The 25023-nt window shown below is 41.5% G+C and overlaps 1 protein-coding gene across 1 annotated transcript in view; it reads right to left on the reverse strand.

The window, feature by feature from the left end:
* Positions 1-25023, reverse strand: part of sycp1 (synaptonemal complex protein 1) — a 275829-nt gene that overhangs the window by 96489 nt on the left and 154317 nt on the right. The window contains exons 23-24 of the mRNA XM_073055277.1: positions 12848-12910; positions 263-325 (exon numbers count right to left, since the gene is read on the reverse strand). Of these exons, the coding sequence (XP_072911378.1) occupies positions 263-325; positions 12848-12910 (126 nt within the window). The remainder of the gene's footprint in view (positions 1-262; positions 326-12847; positions 12911-25023) is intronic.

The following is a 25023-nucleotide window of genomic DNA, read 5'->3' on the forward strand; positions in this document are numbered from 1 at the left end:
AATATATTAGATGTGACAGTGTAGTGCAAATATTCTTCTAAGGACTATCTTACCACTGACCACATATCTGTCATAGTGATCAAATAAAATTTGAAACCTGTTGACAACTGGAAAACAAAACTGTACAGAAAACATAAGAATTTCAGTCTTTTAGCCTGGGTTTAATTCAAACCCCAGGAGCAAGAGATATTTAACATTACTTAGTCCAGCAGTTTTCCACTATTGCAAATAAAATTAACTTTCATTAAATACTTAAACATACCTCAGTTTTATAAACACTAGACTGCTTAGTTTCTTCCATAAACTTTTTTTTCAAACTCTTATTCTATTAAGAGGAATGAATAAAATAATAAATATGAATGAGCAGAATAATAATACATGTTTTATGCTGAACAAAAGTTCAGGTAAAATTCATACACATGAAGCAAGGTAAAGGATTGTAGCAAGCACTTTCTGTTTGCCCATGAACATGAATATAAAGAAATACAATGAAAGGTGAAAAATTATTTTTGTGGGTCTGATGTGAAGCCTGATATAATGTTTGGACATGTTTTGGGAAGCTGCAAGGCACATGCCAACCAAATTTAGTCCTATACCTAGGGTCACTTTATTAACAAAAGCACAGCTTCTCTATATGTACTTATATTACAGTAAAACTCAACACGAGTACTGTCACAGAAAAGAATGACACAGAGTTATATGAAGAGGTTTTAGAGTAAACAGCCATAATTTTCTGTTCATTTATATGACATTGCTCACTACAATAGAGGTGATTTGGAAGTGGTCTGGAGAGGATTTCAGAGACAGTGAGGTTAATAAGGGTTGGAGGGGTTACAGAAACAGGTAGGTCTATAGAGGATGGAAGGGTTACGGAGACGGAGATCTTTTGGAATTGCAGACTGTTACAGAGAGAGGGAGGTCTACAGGAGTCAGGAGGGGGTTTCAGAGACACAGATGTCCATTGGGGTTCCAGACTGTTGCAGAGACTGGGAGGGCAATAGGATTGGAGGGGGTTACGAGACAGGGTGGTCTATTAGGGTTGCAGATTGTTACAGAGACTGGGAAGTGTATTGGGGTTGTAGACTGTTACAGAGAGAGGGAGCTTGATAGCGTCTGGAGGGGTTACAGAGACAGGGATGTCTGTTGTGGTTGGAAACTGCGTGGATCAGTACTTGGAGCTATGATGTGGTGGCCATTACAGAGACTTAGATGGCTCAGGGGCAAGAATGGTTACTGCAAGTGCTGGGTTTTAGGTGTTTCAGAAAGGGCGGGAGGGAGACAGAAGAGGTGGGGGCATGGCACTGTTGATCAGTGATAGCGTCACGGCTGCGGAAAAGGTGGATGTTATAGAGGGATTGTCTACGGAGTCTCTGTGGGTAGAGGTTAGGAACAGGAAGGGGTCAATAACTCTACTCTGTGTTTTTTACAGGCCGCCTAATAGTAACAGGGATATCAGGGAACAGATAGGGAAACAGATCCTGGAAAGGTGTAATAAAACAGTTGTTTTTTATGCAGAGAGTGGTGAGTGCATGGAATGGGCTGCCGGCAATGGTGGTGGAGATAGGGTCTTTTAAGAGACTTTTGTATAGGTACATGGAACTTAGAAAAATACAGGGCTATGGGTAACCCTAGTAATATCTAAGGTAGGGACATGTTCAGCACAACTTTGTGGGCCGAAGGGCCTGTATTGTGCTGTAGGTTTTCTATGTTTCTATGTTTCTAAATGCTAGCATTTGTTGCCTAAGTCTAATTTCCTTACAATTGGCGGTGATAAGCTGTACCAAATATGTTACTTCATAAGATGTTTGCTAACAATTGCAGTATGTTCATTTCCATTTGCATCTCTGTGCAGCTGCATGGCACGAGAGCTGGACAAAATTCAAGCAAGAATTGACAACGGGTGTAAGTAATTTTTATTTCTTAGAACAAAAGTCATATTATAACGATAGTTTGATTTTATTATCAAAACACCATACTAGCTTGTTTCAACTTAGCTTAATTTCTGTTAATAACTGATAAATAACATTTGCACCACGCAAGTACAGGCAATGACCATTAATAGGAAACAGTTAAACCACCTACCCTTGATATTCAATGGAATTATCATTGCCAAGTATTACCAATCAGCATCCTGAAAGAGGTACTACTGCTTAGGAACTTGGACAGTGTATCTGAACTGAACATTGTATTTACAGAAGCAGGTCAAGGGGCAGGACAGGTGGTAAGTGAATCATCTACTCTCAACCTTAAGACTTCTTACCAGGTACATGGGATAGGTCAGCAACATGACAGTCTCCATTTGCCTGCATGACTGCAATCTCAACTGTGTTTAAGGAGCTCGATGCTATCTAGGATGAAGCAATCTTTTCATTGGAAGCCCATCCATTACCCTAAAAACGCTCACTTTCCAGCACTGGTGTGCCATCCAACAGAGAAGACGAAGTTTAAAAACACATACTTCGATTAGATTATAAGAATATATAAATATGGGCAATCATTTATTACGTAAAATAATCTCATTTAATTAATTTGCATTAAGGATAGTAGGACAATTCATATGTCACAGCTGCACCAAAAGGGAGCTCTTGCACACCATGCACTCTTCTGTGATAAGTATTTATTACTCTAAAAGCTTTGTCTCAGTTATTGAACTAAAGACCGAGCTATAGTTAAGTGATAAATCATGATGTAGGAGAGTTATCTGGGAATTCTGTACAGTGGGGTAGGGATGTCACCCTAAAGATAGTGTTTCCTGATTTTGTCTGTGGTCATAAATGTAGCAATAAGAAAGAAGAGAATACCAAAACTCTAGAATGCTAGATGCACCGTTTGCAGCTGTTAGCTGGATTTGAGGTTTACTCAGTGGGTTTCAAGGAGAACAGAGGCTGCAGAGTGGATACATTTATTAACCAGAAGTCTCTCAGGATTAGAGAAGAAGATGCAGTAAGTGGGAGAAGGTCCTGTCACTGTGATACCTGTAGACATCAACTTTTATGGAGGGCATAGAATTAGTTACTGTATTGTCTGCTTGAGTATCTAGGCACTGAATAAAGGTACAGAATTTTGAAGGTAACTATCTCTGGAATATTACCTGAGGCAGTTGGGCAAATAAAACTGGAGAAATTAATGCATGGTTCTAAATTTGGTGTTACAAAAGTAGGTTCTGGCTTGTATGACACTGGAATAGTTAAGGTGCAAAGTTTTACAGCAAGGGATATGGAAATGATTTAACACTACATAGTGCAGGCAAAGAATCAACATTCCTCCATACAGCAGTTGAACGTCTATATATTTAAGGACATGCAAATGGTGTGGCAAGGCACGTGTTAAGATAATATGCAGGCAAGGATAGTTTCCAGACAATGTTCAGTCAAACGGAATGGTCTCTGAGAACATAGTTTCAATTTGCATAGCATGGGGCACCAGATCATTTGGGACAAGAGGACAAAGATACAAAGTGCACACTAATTATTGGACAAGTACTTTATTAATCCTAAGGTATTCTAAGGAATATCTGTCAGCTCATAACCTTCTCTAAGGTTATGGTAAGGGCTAGGGAGTTGTGGTCACTGTATCCAAAACGCTCACACACCAAGAGGTCTGACACCAGATCCAGCAAGGCCTCTCTTATCATTGGACTGTCTACAAATAGTGTCACGAAACTTCCTGGATATACCAAACAAACTCTACCCCATCTAAACCCTTTACAGTAAGGGGGTGCTAATCAATATGAGGGAAGTTGAAGCCACCCATGACAATAACCCTGTTATTTTTGTACCTTTCCAAAATCTGCCTCTCATTTGTTCCTCAGTGTCTCTGTTGGGTGATGGGGAGAGGGTGGGTCTATAGAATATTCATAAGAATATAAGAAATAGGAGGAATAGGCCATCTGGCCTGTCGAGTCTGCTCCTCCATTCAATAAGATCATGGCTGGTCTGGCCATGGACTCAACTCTACCTACCTGCCTTTTCCCCATAACCCTTAATTCCCCTACTATGCAAAAATCTATCCAACCTTGTCTTAAAATTATTTACTGAGGTAGTCTCCACTGCTTCATTGGGCAGAGAATTCCACAGATTCACCACCTTCTGGAAAAAGCAGTTCTTCCTCATCTCCATCCTAAATCTATTCCCCTGAAACTTGAGACTACATCCCCTAATTCTTGTCTCAACTATCAGTGGAAACAACTTTCCTGCCTCTATCTTATCTATCCCTTTCATAATTTCATATGTTTCTACAAGATCTCCTCTCATTCTTCTGAATTCCAGTGACTACAGTCTCAGGAGACTCAATCTCTCCTCATAGTCTAATCCCCTCACCTCTGGAATCAACCTGGTGAACTTGCTCTGCACTGCCTCCAAAGTCAGTATATCCTTCCTCGTAAGGAGACCAGAAATGCACACAGTACTCCAGGTGCGGCCTCACCAGCACCCTGTACAGTTGCAGCAAAACCTCCCTGCTCATAACTTCAATCCCTCTAGCAATGAAGGCCAACATTCCATTTCCCTTCTTGATAGCCTGCTGCACCAGCAAACCAACCTTTTGTGATTTATGCACAAGCATTCCCAAGTCACTCTGCACAACAGTATGCTGCAATTTTTTATCACTTAAATAATTTTAATAATAATAAATAATAATCTGCTCTTCTATTTTTCCTTTCAAAGTGGATGACCTCGCATTTACCAACGTTTTACTCCATCTGTCAGACCCTTGCCCACTCACTTAATCTGCAGACTATCCATATCTTCTGCACAAATGGCCTTTCCACTCAATTTAGTATAATCACAAACTTAGATACACTACACATCTTCCAGATCGTTAATGCACATCGACTCCTACGGCACACAGCTCACCACTGATTGCCAACCAGAGTAATACCCATGTATCCCAACTCTCTGCTTTCTATTAGTTAACTAATCCTCTATCTGTGCTAATACGTCACCCCTAACTCTATGCATCCTTATCTTATTGATAAGTCGTTTATGTGGCACCTTATCGAACACCTTCTGGAAATCCGAGTAAATAATGACCATCTGTTCTCCTCTATCCACTGCGCTCATTATATCCTGAAAGAACTCCAATAAGTTTGTCAAACAGGACCTGCCTTTGCTGAATCCATGCTGCGTATGCCTGATGGATCCATTTCTTTCCAGATGCCCCGCTACTTCTTCTTTAATGATAGCTTCAAGCAGTTTTCAAACTACAGATGTTAAACTAACTGACCTATGGTTACCTACCTTTTGACTACATTCTTTTTTGAACAGTGGCATAACATTTGACATCTTCCAATCCGCTAGGACCGGTCCAGAATCCAGAGAATTTTGGTAAATTATCACCAAAGCTTCTACTATAATAACTTCTGCCATTTCTTTCAGTACCCCGGGATGCATTCCATCAGGACCAGGGGACTTATCTATCCTCAGGCCCACAAGTCTGCTCAGCACTGCCTCTTTAGTGATAGCTATTGTATTGAGATTCTCACCTCTCACTGCATCCATAACATCTCCCTTCACCATGTGCTTCACCATGAAGACCAACACAAAATAGTCATTCAAAGCCTCTGCCATTTCCTGGTTACCCAATATCAATTTGTTCTTCTCGCCCTCCAAGGGACCTACATTTACTTTAGCCACACTTTTCTGCTTTATATAATTATAAAAACTTTTACTATCTGTTTTTATATTTTGTGCTAGTTTATTTTCATAAAATATCTTCGCTTTCTTTATTGCTCGCTTTGGGGTTCTTTGTTGCTTTATAAAGTCTTCCCAATCTTCCAGTTTTCCACTACTCTTGGTGACTTTGTACACACAAGCTTTTAGTTTGATGCCTTCTTTTATTTCCTTAGTTATCCAAGGCTGACTCTTCCCACCCTTACTGTCCTTGCTTTTAACTGAAATATGCTTTTGTTGAGCACCACAATAAATCTCTTTGAAAGCCTTCCACTGTTCCTCAAACATCCCACCATATTGCCTGTGTTTCCAGTCTACACTAGCCAAATCGTCCCTCATCTCATTGTAGTTTCCATTCTTTAAGCATAATACAGTGGTTTTTGATCAAACTATTGCAAACTCCATTTGTATGACAAACTCAGTCATACTGTGATCACTCTTTCCAAGAGGATCCCTAACTACAAGATCACTAATTTTACCTGTCTCATTGCACAGGACCAGATCTAAGATAGCATGTTCCTTTGTAGGTTCAGTAATATGCTGTTCAAGAAAACCATCATGGGTGCATTCTATGAAGTCCTCAAGACAGCCTCCACCAACTTGATTCACCCAGTCTATGTGCAAGTTAAAGTCCCCTATGATAACTGCTGTTCCATTCTCCTCATGATATTTCTCTGTTTATTACCTGTGCCACTGTAATGTTATTATTCAGTGCCCAATAGACAAATCCCACCAGTATTTTTTCCCTTTATTATTCCTAATCTCTACCCAGATGGATTCAACATTCTGCTACTTAGATTTTATATTGTCTCTATTGCCCTGATGCCATCTTTAATTAAGAGAACTACCCTACTTCCCTTACCTTCCTGCCTATCCTTCTGTATTACCTGATATCATTGGATATTTAATTCCCAATCCTCTCCATGCTGTAACCATGTTTCTGTAATGGCCACTAAATCATATCTCTTTCTACTGATTTGTGCAACAGTTCACTGATCTTACTTCGAATATTATGGGCATTCAGATAAACTGCCCTTACACTCAATGTGTTTTAAATATCTTGTTATCTTTTTCTCTTTTGCACTTGACCTTTGCTTCACTCCACTCTTACTTTTCTCGTTTTTATCTTCTGCTTTTAGTTTATCTTTATCCACAATTTTCTCTTTTTCTTTTACTTTATTCATACTTCTCCAATCTGTTGAACCCACCCCCTACTATTTAATTTGAATCCCTATCCATTGCCCTAGTTATGCAATTCGCTCAGATCCAGGTCCCATCACAGTCAGGTGGAGTTTGTCCCATTGGTACAACTTCTTCCTTCCCCAATACTGGTGCCAATTTCCCATGAATTCAAACTCACTTCTCCCACACCAATCCTTGTGCCACGCATTTAACTCTCTAATCTTTTTGACCCTATATCAATCTGCATGTGGCTCAGATAGGAATCCAGAGATTACCACCTTTTTGGTTCTGCTTTTTAATTTAGTCCTTAGTTGCTCAAATTTCCTCAGCAGAACCTCTTTCCTCATTCTATCCATGTTGTTGGCACCCACATGAACCATAACAACTGGATCTTTACCCTCTCACTGCAAATTCCTCTGCAGGTCAAACAAGATGTCCCGAACCTGAGCACCAGGCAGGCAACACAGCCTTCGAGACGCTCTATAGTCACGACAGAGAACTCTGTCTATTCCCCTGACTATACTATCCCCCAAATACCACTCTATTTCTCTTGTCTCCACCCTCTTGAATGGCTTCCTGAACTACAGTGCCACAGTTAGGTTGCTCATCTTTCCTACAGCCCCTACTCTCATCCACATAGGGACCAGCTTAAAGGCTGAGGCTCCTCCAGCACTATCTATTGGATCTGCCTGCCTCCCTCACAGTCACACCCTCTTGTCCCTGACCACAGTCTGAATTTGAGACAGCTTATCTAATAGGTATGACTACCTCCTGAAACAGAGAATACAGGTAACTCTTCCTATCCCTGATGTGCCGCAGTGTTTGAAGCTCAGATTCCAGATTGTTAACTTTGAGCCTGAGTTCCTCAAGCAGCTAGCACTTGCTGCAGATGTAGTCACCAGGAACCACAATAGGGTCCACCAGCTCCCACATTATGCAGCTACAGCACATCACTTGATTTGATTAGCTTTAGTTTAGTGACTTCTTGTTCAACCACTCCAAAAGCCTTACCTACTACTCACCTGTGCCTCCCGGCCAAAACCTCTTGAGCCAAAGCCTCAAGTTCCCACTCCTACACTGGTCCACTCACACAATGGCCATTCCGCTTTGACCCTGCTTTACTTTTATTTGCTCCTGCTAATAAATCGCATATCAATTTGTCTGCCACTAACGCACTGAGCCTGCAAAACACTCCTTTATTAAACTCTTCTCCCCGACTTGTGCAAAGTTTTCTCTCTCTGTGAATCGACTGGTCCACCGCTAATCCCAATCAATTAGTCCACTGCTAATGCCAATCTCAATAGAATAATTGTTCCTCTTATGTTTCTGACTTCCACCCACACTGATGCAGTAAACAATCTCTCCACAATGCCATCCCTTTCTGCAGCTGTGATACTATTCCTGATTAGTTATGCCAATCCCCCATCTCTTTACCACCCACCCCCACACCTTTTGAAATCCCTTACTAACCAACAGCCATTCCTGCTCTTGTGACAGCCAAGTATATGTAATGGCCAAAACGTCGTAGTTCCATGCTCTAAGTCTATTATTCATTATCGTTTATCATCATCGTACTGTGAATGGTGATTTGATTATGCAGATAATGAACCCTAACAAAAGAATAAAAACACATAAAAACCACCCAGAAGCAGACTGTTCTGCTATTACTTCTTTTTCCACCTGTTATTAGCAGTTAATATAGAACGTAGAACAATACAGTACAGCAAAAGGCCCTTCAGATCACCATAGGTAAGCTAACCATGATGCCAATCCTGTCTGTCTGCACATGATCAGTATGCCTCTACTCCTTGCCTGTACCTGTCTCGTTGCCTGTCAAATGCAGCTTTTATATCTGCTTCTACCAGCCCTCACATCCAGGACATTCAGGCACCTGCCACACTTTGTGTAAATAAAAAACTTGCCTTCAACATCTTTGAATACTACTCCTCTTGTCATTGCCAATAATAAAATAACTAGAATAACTAGGACTAGAACACATGCATTCTTATGACTAAAACATATTTTTATTTTACTTGTGCATAAGGAGAACAGCATGGCCCATGTCACCCACAATGTTCTGAAGGCTGATCAGAAAACTGCTATTTTCATACAGAATTGCTTTATCAGTTATGGATATTGGTAAATTGTAGATGCTTGAATTCCTTACTTTCAAAATCAATCATTATTCACAATAGAGATGTTTAAAGTCATGATGATACTTTGAAGTTATTAAAGCAATTGTCCCTTAGTTGTTGGGTATATTTCACATCCTCATGTTATTCCTATCTCATCTGTCTCTGTCACATCAAATTGTAAAGGGAAACAATATTCTTCTAGGTTGATTACACATTGCCTCAGTCATTCTCACCTGTCGTCTGCAGTAAGCAAGATTTGCTCTGGCAATCTCACTTCAAAGGTTTTCCTTGTGTGGGTTTGACTATGCACCTCTGCAGTCATCGTCAACTTGATGTTGTCTTTAACCCTTGCCTTACCACAACTTCCACACTCTCACCTTAAACCTATGTCCTCTAGTATTTGCAATTCAGTCCTAGGAAGACTTGATCTACCCTATTTTTCTATCCATTTCTCTCATAATTTTATACATCTGTTTGTTCACCCTTCAGCCTCCAATACTCCAGAGAAAACAATCTAAGCTTGTTTAACTTCTCCTTATAACTACTTATAACTTATAAGTACTTATAACTACTTATAACTTCTCCATCCAATCCGGGCAACATCCAGGTGAATTTCTTCTGCACACTCTCTAAAGCCTTCTATCTTAATGTGGCCACCAGACTGCACATAATACTCCAACTCACACTTGTCCAAATTAAAAAGAATCTGCTATTCTCTGTCTACCCTTGTCCATCAGTTTCATTAGTTCTTCAAAGAACTCAATCAATTTTATGAGACTGGAACTGTCCCACACAATGCCTGCTAACTTTCCCTTGATATGTCACATTTTTCTAAATGTGAATAAGTACTGTCCATAAGAATCACCTCCAATAATTTCCCTACTACTGTTGACAATTATAAACTCACTGGTTTAGAAGTTCATCAAATTTTTCCTTTGTCCTTCTGAAACAAAGGAACACCGTTGGCTACAGTTCAGTCTGGTGGGACCTCACCTGTAGCTTAAGATGATTCAAAGATCACAATCAAGGCCTCAGAAATCTCCTTTCTTTCCTCTCGTAGTGTCCACCTCAATGTCTTCCAAGGAATCAAATACCTCTTACTTAATATCAACATGTCCTAGTTTTTCAACGTAAGTCAATTGACAAATTACATCAAATATAGAATCTCAAACTATGCCTTCAAACAGTTACAAACAAGAGAAAATCTACAGATGCTGGAAATCTAAGCAACACCCACAAACTCCAAGGAACTCAGCAGGCCAGGCAGCATCTATGGAAAAGATAATAGTCGATGTTTTGGGTGAGAGTCTTCCTCAGGACTAGAGAAAAAAAAATGAGGAGTCAGAGTTAGAAGGTGGGGGGAGGGAAGGAAGAAACACAAGGTGATGGGTGAAACCAGGGGAGGGGAGGTAAAGAGCTGGGAAGTTGATTAGTGAAAGAGATACAGGGCCAGAGAAGGGGGAAATCTAATAGGAGAGCACAGAAGACCATGGAAAAAAGACAAGGGGAGGAGCACCAGAGAGTACAGGCAAGGAAATAAGGTAAGAGAGGGAAAAGGGGAGGGGAATGGTGAAGGGAGAGGGGTGGTGGTGGTGGCCATTAACAGAAGTTCAAGAAATCAATGTTCATGCCATCAGGTTGGAAGCTACTCAGATGGAATATAAAGTGTTGCTTCTCTAACCTGTGTAGCCTCATTGCAGCAGTAGAGGAGGCCATGGAATGACATGTTGGAATAGGAATGGTAAATGTAATTAAAATGGGTGGCCACTGGGAGATCCCCAATTTTCTGGCAGTTGGAATGTAGGTGCACAGCAAAGCAGTCTCCCAATCCACATCAGGTCTCACTGATATATAGGCGGCCCACCAGGAGCACCACATACAGTAGATGACCCCAACAGACACACAGGTGAAGTGTCGCCTCACCTGGAATAACAGTTTGGGGACCTGAATGGTAGTGAGGGAGGAGGTATAGGAGCAGGTGTAGCAATTGTTTCACTTTCAAGGATAAGTGCCAGGAGGGAGATCAGTTGGGTGGGACAAATGGATAAGGGAATCACGTAGGGAGCGATCCCTGAGGAAAGCAGGATGTGGGGGGGGGGGGGGGAGATGGGTTTCGTTGTGGGATCCCATTGGAGATGCTGGAACTTATAGAGAATTGTGTGCAGGATGTGGAGGCTGGTGGGATGGTAGGCGAGGATGAAAGGAACCCTATCTCTGGTGGGGAGGCAGGAGGATGGGGTGAGGGCAGACCTGCGTGAAATGGAAGAGATGCAGCTGACGGCAGCGTTGATGGTGGAGGAAGGGAAGCCCCTTTCTTTGAAGAGGGAGGACATCTCTCTAGTACTGGAATGTAAAACCTCATCCTGAGAGCAGATGTGGTGGAAACGGAGGAATTAAGAGAAGAGATGGCGTTTTTACAAGTACTCCAGGTAGCTGTGAGAGTCCGTGGGTTTATAGTACACATCAGTAGATAAGTTCCAGACATAGAATCAGTGATTAAGAAAGGGAAGGGAGGTATCAGAAATGGACCAGGTAGATTTGAGAGCAGGGTGGAAGTTGAAGGCAAAGTTGATGAAGACAAGCTCCATATGGCTGCAGGAAACAGCACCAATGAAATCGTAGACGTAGTGTAGGAAAAGTTGGGAAGTGACATCAGACACCGGTTTGGGACATAGACTGTTCCACTTAGGCAACAAACAGGCAGGCGTAGCTGGGACCCATGCGAGTGTCCACGGCTACACCTTTTGCTTGAAGGAAGTGGGAGGAGATGAAGGAGAAATTATTGAGATTGAGGTCAAGTTCTGCCAGACAGATCGAGGCCCTGAATGGTAGCAAGGGAGGTGGTATAGGGGTAGGTATAGCACTTGTTTCACTTGCAAGGGTAAGTGCCAAGAGGGAGTTCAGTGTGGTGGGATGAATGGGCAAGGGAGTCGCATAGGGTGCGATCCCTGCGGAAAGCAGAAAGTTGGGGGTAGGGTAAGAAACGTGCTTGGTGGTGGGATCCTACTGGAGATGGCAGTAAGTTATGGAGAATTATGTGCTGGATGCAGAGGCTGGTGGGGTGGTAAGTGAGGACAAGAGGAAACCTATCCCTGGTGGGGTGGTAAGTGAGGACAAGAGGAAACCTATCCCTGGTGGGGTGGCGGGAGGATGGGGTGAGGGTAGACATGTGCGAAATGGAGGTTGATGGTGGAGAAAGGGAAGCCCCTTTCCTTGAAGGAGGACGACATCTCCTTTGTTCTGAAATGAAAAGCCTCATCCTGAGAGCAGATGTGGCAGAGATAGAGAAATTGAGAGAAGGAATGAAAAGCTTCATCCTGGGAGCAGATGCAGTGGAGACAGAGGAATTGAGAGAAGGAATGAAAAGCTTTATCCTTCAAACAGTTCAGTAATTGAATACTAATGTTTTTCACCTTTGATGGAACAATCTGAAATGCTCCAGATTAACATCTGAACCTGTGGGGAAGAGGGATCTCAGTGTGTTCAACTAATGTAGTTTGAGTAGCTGTTCTTTACATTGCACGTAGGGAAAGATAGTCAGTAAAGGTTGGTCTATAGGTAAGCAATCATCAGTTTTCAAAGGAGTGAAGTTGAAATGAACATTGGGCATTTGTCTATTGTTGGCTTTATATGGGAATGTTTAATGCTGGTAAAAATGTTCCTTACACTAATAAATATTCCAGTGGCAATTAGTCAATTCCCCACAGGGTGCAAGGAGGTGCAGAAAAGCTGACATAATTGCTCTACACTAGGTTAAACCCATTTTTAACTGCACCCCATTTAAAAAAAACTGTACATATGTAGAATTTCCTAGGACTATATTCCTCACACAACTATGTTATATATTTTTGAGTTCTATACCTCTTGATTCAGTTCTTCAGCAGAGATGTTCTTATTTTCCAGTTGTTTTTTCAAAGAGTTCAGCTAGATAAACAAAAGCCATCAATTAAACAATAATGCATGGAACAAATTAAAAATAAGAGACTAATAAATTGTTTTTTAGATTAAGTAAGTTTTTAAATATTTTACTCTGGTATCTCATGAGAACTATACCAGAGAACTTTAATAGAGAGTGAGAAAATATTTGCTTGATTACTTTTGGTAAGGTTGCATTAATTCTGCATGGCACTCAATATAGTGTCCCAAGCAAGAAAGCTCGATAGCGCCTCAACTAAAGAAATCTGGCATGTCACCTTTGACCTCACTTTTTTTTTCAGTTGATGTACTGTAGAAAGTAACTTATCCAGATGCATCATGGCTTGGTGTGACAACAAGAAACTGCAGAGAGTTGTAGACACAGATTTAGATGTATTTATCACATGTACATTGAAACATGTAGCGTGTCGTTTGTGTTAATAGCTAACACACCTAAGAATGTACTGGGGATAGTGTGCAAATGACAACACACTTTCTGGTGGCAACATAACTCAGCACATTACAGAAACCAGATTAGTCCGTTGCCTTATTGAAACAGCCAGCATAATCAAAATTCGCATGCCAATCCAGACATTCTCTTTTTCTCTCCTATCAGGCTGAAGATAGAGAAGCCTGAAAGCACGTACCACCAGGATCAAGGATGGTTTCTATCACACTGTTATAAAGCTATCAAATGGTTCCCTAGTATGATAAAATGGACTCACAACCTCTCAATCCACCTCATTATGACCTTTGATTTGATTTCTCTACCTGTACTGCACTTTCTATAGTTTTCTGCTATTGTTTTATCTTGTACTACCTCAATGTACTGTTGTAATGAATTGATTTGTATGAATGCTACACAAAACAAGCTTTTCATTGTACCTAGGTACATGTGGTAATAATAAACCAATATACCAATTTACCATTTTAACATCACTCATATTCTTTTGCTACTTTTCAGATTCTTTTTAATTTTCTTCCATTCCTCTTAACTTTTATTTCCATATTTCAATTGTTTTCATTTCTTTCTGCATCTTTTCATTGTATTCAGGTGACAGAAGGTAGACGCTGTGCTTGGGATCGCCATCATGTCGGTCGGCAGACTTAGTCTTACATCACACATATATACTTAACAGTAAAAAATTATTATTTACCATTAATATAATTAAAATACCATGTGTTCAGGTTAACAAAAGCAGCACAGCAGCATCGAGAGAATATCTGAATTGGCAATTAACAACAAACAACAGCAAGCTTTCAGTCTCCACCTACATGCCATGTTTTGAGTAAAAGGTTACAGTACAATTGTATCTGTATTTTACTTTTTTAAAGTTAATTTAAGGTATAAAAACAATCAGGATTGTAGACTTGTTCAGGTATTAGATATTCATCAGCAATGATCCTAACAAACTCAATTAATTTCTCTCCTGTTTTCTGCAGAAGCTTTCAAAATTTAATGCCATTGCCTTTCCTTTTCTGCAACCAGCTTCTGAATTTTCATAACTACCTTCAATTTCCAGTTTGTTGTGATAGCTCTTTGCTCATTTCATGATCAGCACACCATTAAATGGCATATGTTCCCGCCAATGCTGATAAATCGACTCTTTCAATGCATGATCAAGATACTCATTAATTTATGTTCATTACATAAATGAGGTCACTTCTCAGAGCTTTCAGTGGTGTGCAGAGACCCTTGTACATCTCCTGGGAACCTTCCCAGCACTTTGTGGGATTTTCCATTTGTGATGTTATGTCAGCATTCAAAAATATTTCGGATTTCAGAATTTCAGATAAGGGGAACTCAACCTGCAGAACTATTCCTTCAATGGGACTGATCAAAATAGACCTTTCTAAGAATGCTCCACAATATCAGTTGATTTCTTAATGCAAAACTGGTGAATTCTGCTGTATGCACATAGATTTCTGTTATCAGCTCAAAGAAACTGCTCTTGAAATAAATCTAGGTAACAGACAGGGAGTTCACTGATAGTGAAAGAGAAAAATATCATTCAGGTGACAAGTAAATTTAAAGGCAAGAAGTAAATTTTATTTCAATAAATTAGAGAGTGAAAAAGACATGTCAGAATGGGGGGGGGGGGGGTTAGTATTCACCTTAAGGCTTCAGGTTATTAGATCATTGGGATCACTTGTGGCAGAGTAACAACCTGTACAAAAGTGACAGGTTGCACCTGAACCCAAAGGGGACCAATATTCTTATAGACAGGATTGTTAGAACTGTTGGGGAGGGTTTAAACTAATTTGGTAGGGGTATGGGAACTGGAGTGAAGGCACTCAGGATTGGACAGATGGTAAAAAAGCAAAGATAATATGCAGTCAGTCTGCCAGGAAGGGCAGGCAGATGACAGGAGAAAATTGCAGCCAACAGGGTGAGTATCATTGCATTAGGGATGCAGAATCAAAAAGGGTAGAAAACAGTACTCAAAGTGTTATATCTCAATGCACGGAGTATAAGAAATAAGGTGGATGATCTTGCTGTACTTGATTGTCAGGTATGATGTTGTGGCTATCACTAAATCGTGGCTGAAGGATGGTTGTAGTTGGGAGCTAAATCTCAAAGGTTACACATTGTATCAGAGGGATAAGAAGATAGGCAGAGGAGGTGGTCTGGTTCTGCTGGTACAAAAAGGCATCAAATCATTAGAAAGATATGACATAAGGTCGTAAGATGTTCAACTTTTGCATGTTGAGTCAAGAAACTACAAGGGTAAAAGGACCCTGATGGCAGTTATATACAAGCTCATGATTCAGTCATTTGGCAGACTGAAAGAGCCAAATGGCCTAATTTTGCTCCTATGTCTTATGGAAGAAAGTGGGAAAAAGGAAAAAAAATCTGAATCTTTTACCACATTTGTAAAGAATTTGGTTGGAAAATGAGTGTGCATAAGCTTTGTGCTAAATGATAAAGTCAGGTCTTTATATATTAATTCACAGAATGTGACATTGAAGGCATGCCCAGTGCATCTGTAATGGGAAGTTGGATATGAAGCCCCATTCTTAACTTACTACAGGTATTATGAAGGTGTTCCCTGTCCTGCAAGGGAAATAAGTGGGGGAATGGGATTGCTCTAAAGCAGGCATAGATTCAGTTTGCTGAACTGTCCCCTTCTATGTGATAAGAAAATTTATGATAATAAGATCTAGGACTCAGAATGTATAAGGCAAGGAAAGAATAGGATTGGCATGCTGAGGTTGTGGCATAACTGCAGGGATGCAAAAACTGCTGAAGACCACGTGCTTATATGTAATAGAAATTGTCTCAGGTTTAGGTATTTGTTTCGATTTGTTCAATGCCATAAACAGGAGGATGTGACAATCAGTTGAAAAAGGTATTGAATACCTAATACAGTGATACAGGAAACTAAAGCTAGATGACCTACAGTGCAATCAGGAGAATGAGGAGGAAATAAATAAGATCTACAGGAGGTAGTCATCCTTCAGTTGCAGGAGGCAAGTAACTGAGTAATTGTTAGGAGAGGAAAAGGGAATAGGCAGAGACTACAGAGTAGCCTTGTGGCAGTTCCCCTCAATATAAAGTATACTGCTTTGGATACAGCTGGGTGGGGGAATGATCTACCAGGGAAAGCTGCAGCAACCAAGTCTCTGACACTGAATCTAGCTCTTTGGCTCAGAAGGGAAGGGGGAAGCAAAGAAGTGCAGTGGTGATAGGAGATTCAATAGTTAGGGAAGCAGACAGAAGATTCTGTGAAGGTGAAAGAGATAACTGGATAGTATGTCGCTTCCCAGGTGCCAGGGTCAGGGACATCTTGGATTAGTCCACAGCATTCTAAATGGGGAGGCTGAGCAATCAAAAGTCATGATACATATTAGATATAGAATGGAAAAGGGGAGAATATAGGGAGCTAGGTTGGAAGCTGAAAAGAACCTCAGGGGTAGTAATCCATGGATTGCTGCCTGACCATTCATCAGTGAGGGTAAGAATAGGATGATTTGACAGATGAATGCATGGCTGAGGAATGGGTGCGTGGACGGGGTTTCAGGTTTGTGGTACATTGGGATCTTACTGAGGAAGGTATGACCTATACTAAAAAGACAGGTGAGATCTGAACTTGAGTGGGGCCGATATCCTTGTGGCCATCTTTGGTTGATGGTGAGGGTATAAGCTGACTTGGAAGAGGAATAGAACCAGAGTGATAGGTCAGAGGATGTGGCAGTTATGGAGTCTATGAGGAAAGTGATCACAATTCTATCTCCTTTACCATAGCATTGGAAAGGGATAGGAACAGACAAGTTATGAAAGCATTTAATTGGAGTAAAGGGAAATATGAGGCTATCAGGCAGGAACTGGGAAGCATAAATTGGGAACAGATGTTCTCAGGAAAATGTACAGAAGAAATGTGACAAATGTTCAGAGGATATTTGCATGGAGTTCTGCATAGGTACATTCCAATGAGACAGGGAAAGGATGGTAGGGTACAGGAACCATGGTGTACAAAGGCTGTTGTAAATCTAGTCAAGAAGAAAAGAAGAGCTTACAAAAGGTTCAAAAAACTAGGTAATGATAGAGATCTAGAAGTTTATAAGGCTAGCAGGAAGGAGTTTAAGAAAGAAATTAGGAGAGCCAGAAGGGGCCATGAGAAGGGCTTGGCAGACAGGATTAATGAAAACCCCAAGGCATTCTACAAGTATGTGAAGGGCAAGAGGATAAGACGTGAGAGAATAGGACCAATCAAGTGTGACAGTGGTAAAGTGTGTATGGAACCGGAAGAGATAGCAGAAGTACCTAATGAATACTTTGCTTCAGTATTCACTACAGTAAAGAATCTTGGTGATTGTAGGGATAACTTACAGTGGACTGAAAAGCTTGAGCATGTTGATATTAAGAAAGAGGATGTGCAGGAGCTCTTGGAAAGCATCAAGTTGGATAAGTCACTGGGACTGGATGAGATGTACCTGTGGCTACTGTGGGAGCCGAGGGAGAAGATTGTTGAGCCTCTGGCAATGATCTTTGCATCATCAGTGGGGGCAGGAGAGGTTTTGGAGGATTGGAGGGTTGCAGATGTTGGTCCTTTATTCAAGAAAGGGAGTAGAGATAGCACAGGAAATTATAGACCAGTGAGTCTTACTTCAGTGGTTGGTAAGTTGATCGCGAAGATTCTGAGAGGCAGGACTTATGAACACTTGGAGAGGCATAATATGATTAGGAACAGTCAGCATGGCTTTGTGAAAGGCAGGTCAGTCATGGGATCCAAGGGGACATTGCTTTGAGGATCCAACGATAGAAGGCAAAGAGTCGTTGTAGACTGGTCATATTCTGCATGGAGGTCGCTGACCAGTGGTGTGCCTCAGGGATCTTTCTAGGACCCCTACTCTTTGTGATGTTTATAAATGACCTGGATGAGGAAGTGGAGGGACGGGTTAGTAAATTTGTTGATGACACAAAGGTTAGGGTGTTGTGGATAGTGTGGAGGGCTGTCAGAAATTACAGCGGGACATTGATAGGATGCAAAACTGGGCTGAGAAGTGGCAGGTGGAGTTCAACCCAGATAAGTGTGAGGTCATTCATCTTGGTAGCTCAAATATGATGGCAGAATATACTATTAATGGAAAGACTCTTAGCAGTGTGGAGAATCAGAGAGATCTACTGCGCAGGTTGACTCTGTGGTTAAGAAGGCATATGGCCTTCATCAATTCTGGGATTGAGTTTAGGAGCTGAGAGGTAATGTTGCAGCTATATAGGACCCTGGTCAGACCCCACTTGGAGTACTGTGCTCATTTTTGGTTGCCTCACTACAGGAAGGACGTAGAAACCATAGAAAGGGTGCAGAGGAGATTTACAAGGATGTTGCCTGGATTGGGGAGTATGCCTTATGAGAATAAGTTGAGTGAACTTGGCCTTTTTTCCTTGGAGCAACGGAGGATGAAAGGTGACTTGATAGAGGTGTATAAGATGATGAGAGGCAATGATCGTGTGAATAGTCAGAGGCTTTTTCCCAGGGCTGAAATGGCTAGCACAAGAGGTCACAGTTTTAAGGTGCTTGGAAGTAGGTACAGAGGAGATGTCAGGGGTAAGTTTTTATGCAGAGTGGTGAGTGCGTGGAATGGGCTGCCAGTGACGGTGGTGGAGGGAGATATGATAGGGTCTTTTGAGAGACTCCTGGACAGGTACATGGAGCTCAGAAAAATAGAGGGCTATGGGTAACCCTAGCAAATTTCTAAGGAAAGGACATGTTCGGCATAGCTTTGTGGGCCAAAGGGCCTGTATTGTGTTGTAGGTTTTCTATATTTCTATGAAAGATAGGCAATCGATAGGGCAAAATTGCAGTCAGTGGGATGGGTTGAAATGTGTTTATTTTACTGCACAAGTATCTGGAACAAGAGTGATGAACTTAGGGCATTGGTCAGTGCATGGAACTACGATATTCTACAAGGGCAAGAATGGCTGTTGGGTGTTCCAACATTTAGATGCTCCAAAAGAGACAGAGAGGGAAGTAAAAGAGGTGGGGAAGGGGCATTGCTAAACAGCTGCAGAAAGGGAAAACATCATGGAGGGATTGTCTACTGAGCAGTGTGGGTGGAAGTCAGAAAGACAGAAAGAGGAAGGGAGCAATCACTCTATTGGGAGTATTCTATAGACCCCCCCCCCCCCCACTATTAACAATAGAAACACTGAAGAATAGATTAGGAGGCAGATTTTGGAAAGGTGTCATGGGGGATTTTATCTTCCCTAATATTTATTGGCATCTCCTTAGTGCAAAGGACTCAGATGGTACGGAATTTATTAGGTGTAACCTCCAATATGTAGACAGGCCAACTGGTGCTTAGCAGTGAACCAGGTCAGCTGTCAGATCTCTCAGTGGGACAGCATGTAAGAGACAATGACCACAGGATGGAAATAGCTAATACAAGGATGCATCATTTTAATAGGAGGAATGTAGGTGGGATGTCAGAGGTAAAGACTTTACACAGAGAGTGAAGCACTCTGCTGGGGTGGTATAGGCAGATACATTAGGGACATTTTGATAAATCTTAGATAGGTATATGGATGATAGAAAAATGGAGGGCTATGTAGGAGGGATCTTAGAGTAGGTTAAAATGTTGGCACAACATCTTGGACAAAAGAGCCTGTACTGTGCTGTATTGTTCTATGTTGTTCTGAACTGTCAGATTACTTGTCTGACATATATCTCTGCCTGAGCAGAAATGATCTTATTTAAATACTGTATAGAGAAAGCTTAAGTCTGTGTTTATATCTAACATAAAGTTTAGTCTCTGCTCACTGATTTCTTCAGTCTCTGGCATCATTCAGAAATGGATCAAGTTGTGGTCAATTTTGGAGTCATAACAAACTCAAAATGAACCGTGGCCACATAGCTATACTATCGCTATTTTCAATTTTCTTTTATAAAAAATATCCAACTCAACATTCCCTCAATTTATATGCTGCTTTAACTTTCATCCATTATTTTGTATACCTGTACTTGATATCCGATGTACTCCTAGCTATCTGCTCTCTTTTTAGCCAATCATATGGTAAAATTCAGATGGTTTCCATTTATGTTCCTATGGGAGGCAGAGGGATTGATTGACAGGTGAGACATGGAAGTAGGTACACCTAAGATGCAGGACACAGATAACTGGGTGACCATAAGGATGGAGAAAGGGATAGGCAGCCAGTGTAAAGCCACAGTGATCAGGTCTCTGGTACTGAGTCTGGCTCTGTGGTTCAGAAGGGAAGGAGGAAGAAGAGGTGAGCTGCAGATATAGAGGATTTATTGGTTAGGGGAACAGATAGGGGGTTCAATGGATAATTTACTACATGGCTAAGAAGATGGTGCATGAGGAAGGGCTTCAGATTTTTGGACTATTGGGCCCCTTCAAGGTTGGCACTGAACTGGAGGGGACCAATAGCCTTGTGGAAAGGTTTCCCAGTGTTGCTGCTCTGGCGGGTTTAAACTGCAGTTGCAAGGGAATGTGAACCAGAGTGCCAAAGAAGCTAATGTAGTACTGTAGTTGTGGGAAAGTAGATGTTAGACCTACATACAAAGACAGGAATCAAAAGGTTGAGCATGGTGGGACTAACTTTCTGAGTAGTTGTAGGTAAGGCAGATGAGCTTAGAGCATGGATCAACAGTTGAAATTATGATATTGTAGCCATTGTTGAGACTTCTTTGCAGGAGGGGCAGAACTAACAGCTCAATATTCCAGGGTTCTGTTGCTTTAGACCTAACAGAGGGGAAGGTATTAAAGGAAGAAGGGTTTACTCATCAGGAAAAAGTCAGTGCTCATCTACTAACACTAAATGAGCAGAAATGAGCAGTAAGAAAGGAATGACCACATTAATGGGATTATATTATAGACCACCCAATAGTCAGCAGGATTTAGAGGAAGACGTTTATAGACAGATTGCAGACAGTTCTAAGGAATGTAAGGTTGTGATAGTAGATGTTTTTGAGGGATAATGAGGACCTGGTTAGGAAGAAGGTGGTGCATAGTAGGTATAAGCAACAAGGAACAAATGAGGTACTTGAGGAGGGTAAGACATGCAAGAGGACACTTAAGAGGGAATTCAGGAGGCTAAAGAAAACATAAGATGGCTCTGGCAGACCAGGTGAAGGAAAATAACTGGGGCTTCTACAGATATATTGAGAAAAACAATAGGAAGGAACAAAACTGGTCCTCTTGAAAGTCAGAGTGGTAATCTATGTATGGTGCCAAAAGAGATGGTGAAGATCTTGAATGGACTTTTTGCATCTATATTTACTTAAAAGAGTCTATAGAACTGAGGTAAAATAGCAGCAAGTCCATGAACACATGCAGATTGCAGATGAAATGCTTGCTGTCTTGAGGCAAATTAGGATAAATTCCCAGGGCCTGACAAGGTGTCCCCTCAGAGCTTATGGAAGGCTCATGCAGAAACAGCAGGAGCTGTAGCAGAGGTATTTAAAGAGTCCTTAGCCACAGGTGAAGTGCTGGAGAATTGTAGAAGTGCTAATGTTGTTAGGCTGTTTAAGAAATGCTCTAAGAAAAGTCAGGAAATTATAGGCTGGTGAGCCTGACACCATTAGTGGGTAAATTATTGGAAGGTATTCTAAGGGACCAGTTACTTAAGTATTTGGATAGACAGGAACATATTAGGGATAGTCAACATGACTTTGTGCTTGGTAGGTCATATTTAACCAATATAATAAGACTGTTTTGAGGTGTTTACCAGGAAAATTGAAGGAAAGCCAATGGATGTTGTTTATAAGGACTTTGGCAAGTCGTTTGACAAGGTCATGGATGGGAGATTGATCAGGAAGGATGAGTTGCTTGGAATTGAAGTTAAGGTGGTTAAGTGGATTCAGCATTGACTTCATGGGAGAAGTTAGAAATGCTAGCAGATGGTTGCCTCTCTAATGGGAAGCCTGTAACTAGTGGTGTGCCACAGCTATCAGTGCAGGGTCTGTTGTTGTTTGCCATTTATATCAAAGATCTGGATGATAATATGGTGAACTGGATGAACAGAATTGAGGTTGATGGCAAGATTAGGGGTGTAGTGGACAGCGAGCGCAGTGGGATCTGGGCCAGCTGGAAAAATGGGCTGAAAAATGGCAGATGGAATTTAATGTAGACAAGTGTGAGGTGTGCATTTTGGGAGGACAAAAGAGGGGGGACTTAACAGTCAATTGTGGGGCTCTGAGGAGTGAGGTAAAACAGTGGGATCTAGGAACACAGATCCATAATTCACTGAAAGTGGTGTCACAAGTAGATAAGGTTGTGAAGAGAGCTTTTGCCACATGGCTTTCCTAAATCAAAGCATTGACTACAGGAGTTAGAATATTATGTTGTGTAAGATGTTGGTGAGGCCTAATTTGGGGTAATGTGTGCAGTTCTGGTCACCTACCTACAGAAAAGGTATCAAAAAATTGAAAAAGCAAAGGGAAAATTTATAAGGATGTAGCTGGTACTTGAGGACTTGAGTTGTAGAGAAAGGTTAAATAGGTTAGGATTTTATTCCCTGGAGCATAGACAAATGAGGGGAGATTTGATAGGGGTATACAAAATTATGAGGAACATCGGTAAGGTTAATGCAAGCAAGTTTTTCCATTGAGATGAGGTGAAACTAGAACTAGAGGGTATGAGTTAAGGGTAAAAGGTGAAATGTTTAGGGGAACATGAGAAGGCACTTCTTCACTCAGAGGATGGTGAGAGTATGGAATGTACTGCCAGTGGAAGTGGTGAATGCAGGTTCAATTTCCACATTCAAGAAAAGTTTGGATAAGTACATGGATGGGAGGAGTATGAAGTGCTTTGGTCTACGTGCAGGTCGATAGCACTTAGCAGAATGATATTTCAGCATGGGCTAAATGGGCTGAAGGGCCACTTTCTGTGGTGTATGACTCTATAATTCTAATTTGCATTATTACATTCACCAATCATCCTTGGCTTTGCTGACCTACGTTGCATTTTGTTTAAGCAATGGTTGAATTCAATTCATCAGGTTTGCTTTTAAACCCTTGTCCTTCTTTAATTCTGTTTCGATCATTGCTTTGAGATCTCCTTGCTCCTACAGTTGTTGGCTTTTGCTAACTCTGTATTTAATTGATGTTATGCAGTAACTGAATGCCACATTTTCAGCTGCAAAGACATTAAAGTTGGAACTTCTATAAATTTCTCTTTCCTCCGGAGTAAAACTTATCTTTTTAATGAATCTTTGGTCATGAATCTCAAATGTTGTTGCCGTCTGCTACATTGCAAGTATAAAATCTGGAAATTGAGTACATCATTTCATCAAGTTCCTCCAGGACCCTGGTGCTACATGAAACAACACAAAACTACACTAGACTATGTGAGACAGAACAAGGCTACACTAGACTACATAAAACAACATAAAAACTGCACTAGACTACAGAACTGCACAGGACTACATAAAGTGCACAAAACAGTGCAGGGCAGTACAATAATTAATAAACAAGACAATAGGCACAGTAGAGGACAAATTACAATGTCAGTCTAGAGTATTGAGGAGTCTGATGGCTTGGGGGAAGAAACTGTTGCAGTCTGGTCGTGAGAGCCTGAATGCTTCGATACCTTTTGCCAGATGGCAGGAGGGAGAAGAGTTTGTGTGAGGGGTGTGTGGGATCCTTCACAATGCTGTTAGCTTTGTGGGTGCAGCGTGTAGTGTAAATGTCTATAATAGTGGGAAGAAAGACCCCGATGATCTTCTCAGCTGACCTCACTATCCACTGCAGGGTCTTGCGATCTGAGACGGTACAATCCCCGAAACAGGCAGTGATGCAGCTGCTCAGGATGCTCTCGATACATCCTCTGTAGAATGTGGTGGACTTTTCTCAGCCTTCGCAGAAAGTAGAGACACTGCTGGGCTTTCTTGACTATGGAGCTGGTGTTGAGAGACCAGGTGAGATTCTCTGCCAAGAAATCTGGTGCTCTTAATGATCTCAAGAGGAGCCGTCAATGTTCAGCGGAGAGTGGTCACTCCATGCTCTCCTGAAGCCAACAACCATCTCTTTTGTTTTGTTCACATTCAGAGACAGGTTGTTGGTTCTGCACCAGTCTGTTAGCCGCTGCACCTCCTCTCTGTACGCTGACTTGTCGTTCTTGCTGATGAGACCCACCACGGTCGTGTCATCAGTGAACTTGATGATGTGATTTAAGCTGTTTATTGCTGCACAGTCGTGGGTCAGCAGAATGAACAGCAGTGGACTGAGCACACAGCCCGTGCTCATTGTGATGGTGTTGGAGATGCTGCTCTCGATCCGGACTGACTGAGGTCTCCCAGTCAGGAAGTTTAGGATCCAGTTGCAGAGGAAGGTGTTCAGGCCCAGCAGTTTCAGCTTCCCAATCAGGTGCTGAGGAACGATTATGTTGAATGCTGAAATGAAGTCTATGAACAGCATTCGAATATATGTGTTTTTTTTGTCCAGGTGGACAGTGGTGGCGATGGCGTCGTCTATTGAGCGGTTGGGATGATACGTAAACTGCAGGGGTTCAGGTGAGGGGGGCAGCAGGGTCTTTATGTGCCTCATGATGAGCCTTTCGAAACACTTCATGATGATGGATGTGAGTGCAATGGGACAGTAGTCGTTGAGGCAGGATACCGAAGACTTCTTTGGCACGGGGACAATGGTGGCGGCCTT

Source organism: Hemitrygon akajei, chromosome 8 (assembly GCF_048418815.1).
Source record: "Hemitrygon akajei chromosome 8, sHemAka1.3, whole genome shotgun sequence".
In the NCBI taxonomy this organism is placed as follows: Eukaryota; Metazoa; Chordata; class Chondrichthyes; order Myliobatiformes; family Dasyatidae; genus Hemitrygon; species Hemitrygon akajei.